This window comes from Lepidothrix coronata, unplaced genomic scaffold (genome assembly GCF_001604755.1).
Source record: "Lepidothrix coronata isolate B3197 unplaced genomic scaffold, Lepidothrix_coronata-1.0 Scaffold366, whole genome shotgun sequence".
NCBI classification, from domain to species: domain Eukaryota; kingdom Metazoa; phylum Chordata; class Aves; order Passeriformes; family Pipridae; genus Lepidothrix; species Lepidothrix coronata.
In genome coordinates this window covers 92,557-100,309 of record NW_016690546.1, presented here as the reverse complement: position 1 = coordinate 100,309, position 7,753 = coordinate 92,557, and the positions used below count along the sequence as shown (strand labels likewise).

The window sequence follows — 7,753 nt, the reverse complement described above, 5'->3', positions numbered from 1 at the left end:
CCAGAGAAGCTGTGGCTGCCCTGGATCCCTGGAAGTGTCCAAGGCCAGGCTGAAGCAACTTGGGCCAGTGGGAGGCGTCCCTGCCCATGGTAGGGGGTGGGACTGGATGGGCTTTAAGGTTCCTTCCCACCCAAACTCTCCTGGGACTCCACGATTCCATAATTCTATGGTATGATCCCACTGAGAGAAGGGAAAGGGATGGATTCTGGAGGTAGAAGCACCTCTGGCCTCTCCCATGTGCACCATGCAGTGATTGCACAGCCCTGGATCACATCCCATACTCTGATGGGATTGCTTCCCTCTGCCAAGAGCTGCCCCAGCCAGCAACAGGGCTGGGGATACTGCTGGGAACACCTCACTGCTGCTTATGGAATCATGGAATATCCTGGGCTGGAATATTGGATCATTGATCCAACTCCTGGCCCTGCCCAGGACACCCCAACAATCTCACCCTGGCCCTGAGAGTGTTGTCCAAACCCTCCTGGAGCTCTGGCAGCCTTGGGGCTGTGCCCACTGCCCTGGGGAGCCTGGTCAGTGCCCACCACCCTCTGGGGGAAGGACCTTTCCCTGAGATCCAACCTGAGCCTGCCCTGGTACAGCTCCAGCCCTTCCCTGGGCCCTGTCCTGGTCACCAGGGAGAACATTTCCCAGCTCAGCCCATCCTGCCTGGAGAGGAGGGAGGCAGGGCTGGGAGTCACACTGGGAGGCAGGGGGAGGCAGGAGAGCTGGCACAGGGTGGAGGGTCAGGGGCTCAGGGACCCCTCACCTGTACTTGAGGGGGAACATGAGAGCCAGGAGAGCCCGGCAGGCGTCCGTCAGCCTCTGGTAACTGCTGGAGAGGAACAGGATCTTGTGCTCGGTCAGCGCCGCGCAGAACAGGAACAGCACGTTGGTGATGCCTGGGCAGGGCACGGGAGGGCACTCAGAAACGGGGGGACCCCTCCTGCACCCCTCCAGAGACCCCTGACCCGCCCCCCAGGGCTAGAGACCACTCCCCATCCCCACGCCCTGCCCGAGAGAGGAGCTCAGCATCCCCCAAAGAGCCACTCCCGGGTCACCCAGGGAAGTCCCTCTTCCCAGAGATGCTGCCACTGCTCCCGGGCTGCCCCAGTCCTTTACTGGGAGGCACGAGGCCAACACCAGCTCTGGGCTCTCCTCCTGCACCCAGGCTGCTCCTCATGACCCCTGCCCCCCATCCCACCCTCCTGGAAAAGGGTCCGGGGAGGCTCTGGAGCCACAGGCCAGGTGGGAACGACCTGCAGGGCCTGTGGCCCCGAGGCCATGGCAGGGTGGGGAGGGGTCTCACCGAGCTGGCGGAACAGCAGGGCCACGCTGCAGCTGCTGACAGGGAGCGAGTCGTTGATGGGAGTCTGGATCACCTGCCTGTCCCCTGCTCCCAGGGAGATCGTCCTCTGCAAGGGAACACACACCCAGTCACCGGGATCACCCCGGCACGGCACGAGGACAAGGCAGGGGCAGCCAAACCCCCCCGGTGCAGGGGACAGGGCACCCCTGGCACAGCCCCCATCCCCAGCACGGCTGGAGCACGGCTGCTGCGGGAAGAGGGAAGAGAAAAGAGGGAAGAAGGAAGAGGAAAGAAGGAAGAGGATGTTGCCACTGAACCCCTTGGGTGCTTGACTGGGTCCACGGGCTGAGGGGAGGAAGGGCACCTGTTTTAATATTCCCAGCCAGCACCAGCGACATCCCGGCGGCCCCAAGATCCGCACGGAGATGTGGGACACAACGGCTCCCCAGGACTCCAGAGCTCCCCAGGCCACAGGAGCTCTCCAGGCCCTTGGACGCAAGGGGAGCAGCTCCCCTGTCTGTGCCCACCCAGCCCTGCTGTACCAGGGAGCAGCTCCAGCTCTGCAGTCTCTCTGGCAGCAGGAGCAGGCCCTGCTGCCTCCTGGTGAAGGGACAGACAGACGGGGCACAGGCTCATTGCTTCTTCCCCACCACCACTTATCATTCCCAGACTGAACCCATTCCCAGTTGGCACAGGGACGCTTACACATCCCAAGGCTCCCTCGAGGCTGCAGGGGCTGGGGCAGGAGCAGAGCTCTGGCCCTTCTCCTCCTTTTTCCACACCTCTCCAGGGAACGCGCTCCTGCAATAGCAGGTTTCGCCACCTCCCTGCAGCCACGAGAGCTCCCAGATCCCACCAGGAACAGCCCCAAAATCCAGTGCTGGACAGGGCCACGGCCGAGCAGAGCCAGACCCCTGACCTGCTCCTCCAGCCCAGCTTTCACAACCCCCAGAACACACAGAGAGGCAGAAGGGCCAGCCAGGAATGCAGCCCCTTCCCGGAGCCCAGGGACACGTCCCGGGACACACACGGACACAGACAGCCCAGGGTGCCCTGAGACCACCAGGACACGGGCCTGGGTGGGCCACACTCAGAGCAATTAACAGAGAGGCTGATAACGAGGGGACAGACCCCAGGGTGGGAAAGAAATGTGGGAAAGAAATGTGGGAAAGAAAAGAAGTTCGTACCGCTGCTTCGTCGTCCGCGTCAGGCTGAGGTGGGACAGACAGAGAGCACAGTCAGTTAGGACACACGGACAGTGGGACAACGGGACAAGGGGGACACGGACACGGGCAAGTCAGCCACGAGCAGGGACAACGCTCAGAGAGGAGCCCACATACACAGACACAGACATGGAGTGAAAGCCGTGGCTACGGCACTGGGAAAGAGCCTTGGACACAGCAGGAGAACAGGTAAAGCACGGGAAGGGAAGGGAAGGGAAGTGCCACCAAACTGTCCCCCCGTCACACAGGCCCTGTTCCCACAGCACAGAGCGGTCCTGCCCCAGCTGGGGGGATGGATCTGAGCCAAACCCAGTGAGCCACAGCGGCTGCAGAAGCCGCCCTGCTCCGGCCAGCCCTCCTCATCCCGCCGGGGAGGAACCGGATCCGGGCAGATCCCACGGGATTGGATTGCAAACCCAGGGTGCCTGGCACAGCCCCCGTGCCCTGGCAGTGGGCAGCACCCCGCTCTCCTCTCCGGAGAACTGGATAGGCCTGGCTCCATCCCTCTCCTGCAGACACCGGGAGCAGTGCCGGGCTCTCCCGGGATCTGCAGCGCTCGGGGTGCTCAGAGGGAGCCCCAAACCCACGGCAGCTCCAGGGGCTCCTGCCCAAAAACCTGCTCAGACACGGGGCCAGGAAGCAGAACCCCCTCAGGGTCACAGGCACAGGGGGAAGGAAACCCCTGTCTGGAGGCACTGGGGGTCTGTGGTGCTGCCCCAGTGCCCTGTGGTGTCATCCCAGTGCCCCGTGGTGCTGTCCCAGTGCCCTCTGCTGCTGCCCCAGTGCCCTCTGCTGCTGTCCCAGTGCCCTCTGCTGCTGTCCCAGTGCCCTCTGCTGCTGCCCCAGTGCCCTCTGCTGCTGCCCCAGTGCCCTCTGGTGCTGCCCCAGTGCCCTCTGGTGCTGTTCCAGCCTCGCCAAGACTCCCCCACTTGGATGTGGGATAATTAATGTCACTTTGTGCTGGAGGAAGAGGAGCTCAGCTGAAGGGGGAGACAAGCACACCTCCCTGGTGACATTTGAGGTGTCACCATGGCAGGAAAGCCCCAGGGCATCGCACTGCTGTCCCCAATCTCCTGCCAGGGGGTCCAGCTGGGCTCTCCCTCTGTGCCATCCCCAAGGCAGCTTCAGCTGACCCCCCCCGTCCCATCTGCTGAGCCCAGCTGGGCTGCCCAGAGCAGGAGGAGCTGCTGGAGGGACACTCAGCTCTGAGGGGGGCAGGGGGTGTGATGGCCTCGGCTCTGGGCACAGGCCCTGTCCAGCAGAGACGCCGGCCAGGCATGGGCACAGGACCAGGCACGGGCACAGGCACAGGACCAGGAACAGCCCAGTGCTCCGAGGAGAGCTCCAGGCTGCCCGTCTGGCATCGCTGGCCCTCCCTGGCCCGTGTCCCTGCAGCTGCCCCAGCCCTGCTCTCACAGATGGCCCGTGACCACTCGGCCCCCGAGCAGCTCTCCGGGCAAACGGAGCCAGGAGTGCAGGAGTGACCACGGCCCATGGAATGTGTTTGCACAGAGGGAGCAGCACCCACGTCAGCCGGTGGTCGAGCTCCCAGTCTCCTTCCCAAGGGAGCAGGAGCCACTGGCTGGGACAGGGAAGTGCAGCCCAGCCAAGCAGCAGGACCTGCTCAGCTGAGCGGCTCCACGTCACGGAATTTTGGTGTTTGTGCTCCGAAGCACTTGGGAAGGCAGCAGGGCACAGAGCCAGGCCCTGCCCACGGGTCCCACTCAGCTCACCCAGCACAGCAAACCCAGAGCCCAGCTGAGCAGGACCCCCGGCCTGGCTCTGACAGAGCTGCTGAGGGGGCAGAGCACGGAGAGGGAGAGGGAAGGGCATGGAGAGGGAAAGGGAAGGGCATGGAGAGGGAGAGGGAGGGGCAGGACACCCACCTGTGCTCCCCCCGTGATGGGGATGGTGCAGGTGAGGAGGTTCCCGATGACATTCTCCAAGGACACGCTCAGCCCGTCCACGTAGATGGTGTAGATCAACCCCAGGCTGTTCTGGAGGGGGGAGCAGGGCACGGATGAGCAGGGCTGGGAGCTGGGGAGACCCTCCAGCATGGAACCCCATCCCCTGGAGGGGCTCCCAGGGCTTGTCCCCGGCCAAACACACCCTGGGATTGCCAATCCCAGGTGCAGTGCTCCAGGTCTTCCTCCTCCTCATCCACAGGGATGGGATATTCGGCACAGGCTCTGTTTGCTTCCAGCCAGCAGCACATCCCCGTCCCCACACCGACCCCTTGGAGCAGCAGGGGCTTCCCACAGCTCCATGAGCAGAGTGGCTGGGAACACCCGGGCTCTCCAGGCCCCCAGCACTCCCAGTCCACAAATACTCCAAGGAAGGGATGGGAAGGAGACCCTTTCCCAGCAAGGGCTGGCCGAGGTTCCCAAAATCTGGGCAATGCCCCTGACAACACACTTTGACTCTAGTCAGCCCTGGGTGGTTGTTGCAGGTTCCTTCCACAGCTTCTCTGGGCAACCCGGGTCAGGGCCTCCCCACCTCACAGCCAGGAATTCCTTCCCAATATCCCATCTAACCCTGCCCTTTGGCAGTAGGAAGTGATTCCTCCTTGGCCTGTTCCTCCATCCCTTGTCCCCAGTCCCTCTCCAGCTCTCCTGGAGCCCCTTTAAGCCCTGCAAGGGGCAAAGGGGCTCTCAGCTCTCCCTGGAGCCTTCCCTTCTCCAGGTGACCCCCCCCAGCTCTCCCAGCCCCATCCCCATGGATACAGCCCAGCTCCCAGCCCGAGCCCTCCCAAACCCTTCCCAGGCACACAATGCAGCACCTTCACACAAACACAGCTGGCAGAGACCAACACTCTGCAGGAACAGGCTGTTCCTCCCTGAGTTCCATGAACCAGGTGGGTCCAGCTGGCACGGGGGGGCCCTGGCTCCGTGTCCCGCGGCCGTTCGGGGTCAGCACAACTGGGCCCGGCTCCGGATGCAAAGGGCAGGATGGGAACGGGCCTCGCTCCCACGGGTGCTGTGCCAGGCTGTCCCTGCAGCCCTCGCTCCCAGAGTCAGGAAGCCTTTCCCAGCATTGCTCCTCGAGCAGGATCCCGGCTCCCCCATCCCGGACTCACCCTGAACACCTCGGCGTGGTCCAGCCGGGACACCAGCACCAGGCTCTTGGGAGCGAAGAGCTGGGCAGGTTGGACGGGAGACGACGGCTCCTCCTCCCCCTCCTCGCCCTCTCCATTCCTGGGGTGGCTCTGGGGCTGGGGAGACACACACCGGCCAGGACATGGGGTTAAAGGGTGCTCTTCCCTCTCCCAAGATCCCAGTGCCAGGGTCTGGATTCCTCTGGCACAGGGAAGGCAGGAACCACTGCTTTTCTGCTGCTGACCCCCCTTCCCACCCAGCCACGGATTCCCCTGGCACAGGGAAGGCAGGAACCACTGGCCAGAGCTAAATGCAGCCCGATGCTTCCCCCAGCGCTGCTGACCACCCTTCCCACCCACCCCCAGCTTCCTGTGGCACAGGGAAGGCAGGAACCACTGGCCAGGGCCAACGGAAGCCCGATGCTTCTCTACCAGTGCTGCTGCCCACCACTCCCACCCATCCCCGGATTCCTGTGGCACAGGGAAGGCAGGAACCACTGGCCAGGGCCAATGGCAGCAGGATGCCTCCCCTCAGCACTGCTGCCCCCGTCCCAGTGCCCCCAGCACCTGCGGGCTCTCCACGGCCTCCCAGAAGGTGAAGCAGGCGCAGTAGTGCCGCTCCGAGTTGATGTCGGTCAGCACGGCCACGAAGAAGGTGGGGGGATTCCTCTCCGGGAAGAGCTGCCAGCCACTGGGCTGGCAGAACTGTGGGGAAGGAGGGCTGGGGTCAGAGGGGCTGCCAACCACTGCCCCTCAACCCCCGCACCCCCGGAGGGGGTGAGAGCAAACCCCGACCCCACCGGCCCTGGATCTCGGGAACAGGGAGCTCGGTGTGGCACCACATTGCAGGGAAGGGCAGCTCCATGATCTGGGAATGGGGAGAGCACCGGGCAGAGCCCCCCCTCCCCTCACCCACTGCACCTCAGGCACCCTCCCACGCCCTGGACCAGCTTCTGGGACTTCCCAAACTCCCTCCCAGGGGAAAACAGGGCCAGTGCCATCCCCTCCTCTCTGCAGGGACAGCTGGAGCTGCTTGGAGAAACCCAAGCGGGAAGAAAGGGTGGTGGGACACCCCGGCCAGGATGGGCACCCTGCCCACAACCACAGGGGCCCCAGCACAGGGGCTGGGAGGGGCTTGGCTGGGCCAGGGGCTGCTGGCACCTGGCATTGAGTCCCCCCTGCCTGCTGGGCCCTGCACAGCTCTGCAGCCCCCCTGGCACTGGCACCAAGCCCCCCAGCTCTGCACGGCCCCCCAGGCTCTGCACAGACCCCCAGGCCCACCAGGGCACCGAGCCCCCCAGGCTCTGCACAGCCCCCCTGGCTCTGCACAGACCCCCAGGCCCACCAGAGCACTGAGCCCCCCAGGCTCTGCACAACTCCAGCCCACCATGGTGCCAGGCAACCACATGCTGGCACCACAAGGTCAGGAAGGAAAGGTGATCCTGCACTGCCGGGGACACGCAGGACATGGGCACCAGGGTGGCTCCAGGAGGTGGCACTGCTCCCCTGGGCACACACTGCCCTTGGCTGTGCCACCACCTCCCAACCCCGCTGGACCTGCCACTGGGACTTCCCAAAGCCCCTCCCAGGGCCGGGGGTAATTCCAGCCAGCGGCCCCAGGACTCCCCCAGGTTTCCGAGTCTCAAGGGGTTTTTCCGCATTTCCTCAGCCCTGTGGAAAATTCCCGGCAGTGCTGGGAGCTCCCTGGGCGCGGGACAGCTCGGCTCCTTCCGGGGCCACGCCGAGGACAAGGGACTTGAGCAGATCCAAGGACAAGAACGAGGTGGCACCAGGGCCAGACCAACACATGAGGAGTCACTGCCCCAGCCCAAATCCTCAGGAATCCAAAACTCACCCACCTGGTGAGTTTTCCAGCTGTTCACCACTCCCTGTGCTCATGGTGCCCATGGAGCCTCCTCTCCTCCCCGGTAAGAGCTGGACACTGGGGCAGGAGCTTGGATCTCCCCAGACACCCGGGATGGGAGGGCAGGCAAAGGCACCCCAGAAACTGCTTCCCAGGCTCTGCCAGGGGTGTCCCTGTAAAGCTTCCCAGGCTCTGCCAGGGGTGTCCCTGTAAAGCTTCCCAGGCTCTGCCAGGGGTGTCCCTGTAAAGCTTCCCAGGCTCTGCCA

At 64.4% G+C, this 7,753-nt stretch overlaps 1 protein-coding gene across 1 annotated transcript in view; it reads right to left on the bottom strand.

The window, feature by feature from the left end:
* The window catches only part of SBF1 (SET binding factor 1), a 63,482-nt gene that overhangs the window by 24,749 nt on the left and 30,980 nt on the right, over window positions 1-7,753 (bottom strand). The window contains exons 3-9 of the mRNA XM_017838880.1: window positions 6,191-6,328; window positions 5,606-5,740; window positions 4,416-4,526; window positions 2,494-2,517; window positions 1,307-1,412; window positions 767-899; window positions 633-666 (exon numbers count right to left, since the gene is read on the bottom strand). Coding sequence (XP_017694369.1) covers window positions 633-666; window positions 767-899; window positions 1,307-1,412; window positions 2,494-2,517; window positions 4,416-4,526; window positions 5,606-5,740; window positions 6,191-6,328 — 681 coding nt within the window. The remainder of the gene's footprint in view (window positions 1-632; window positions 667-766; window positions 900-1,306; window positions 1,413-2,493; window positions 2,518-4,415; window positions 4,527-5,605; window positions 5,741-6,190; window positions 6,329-7,753) is intronic.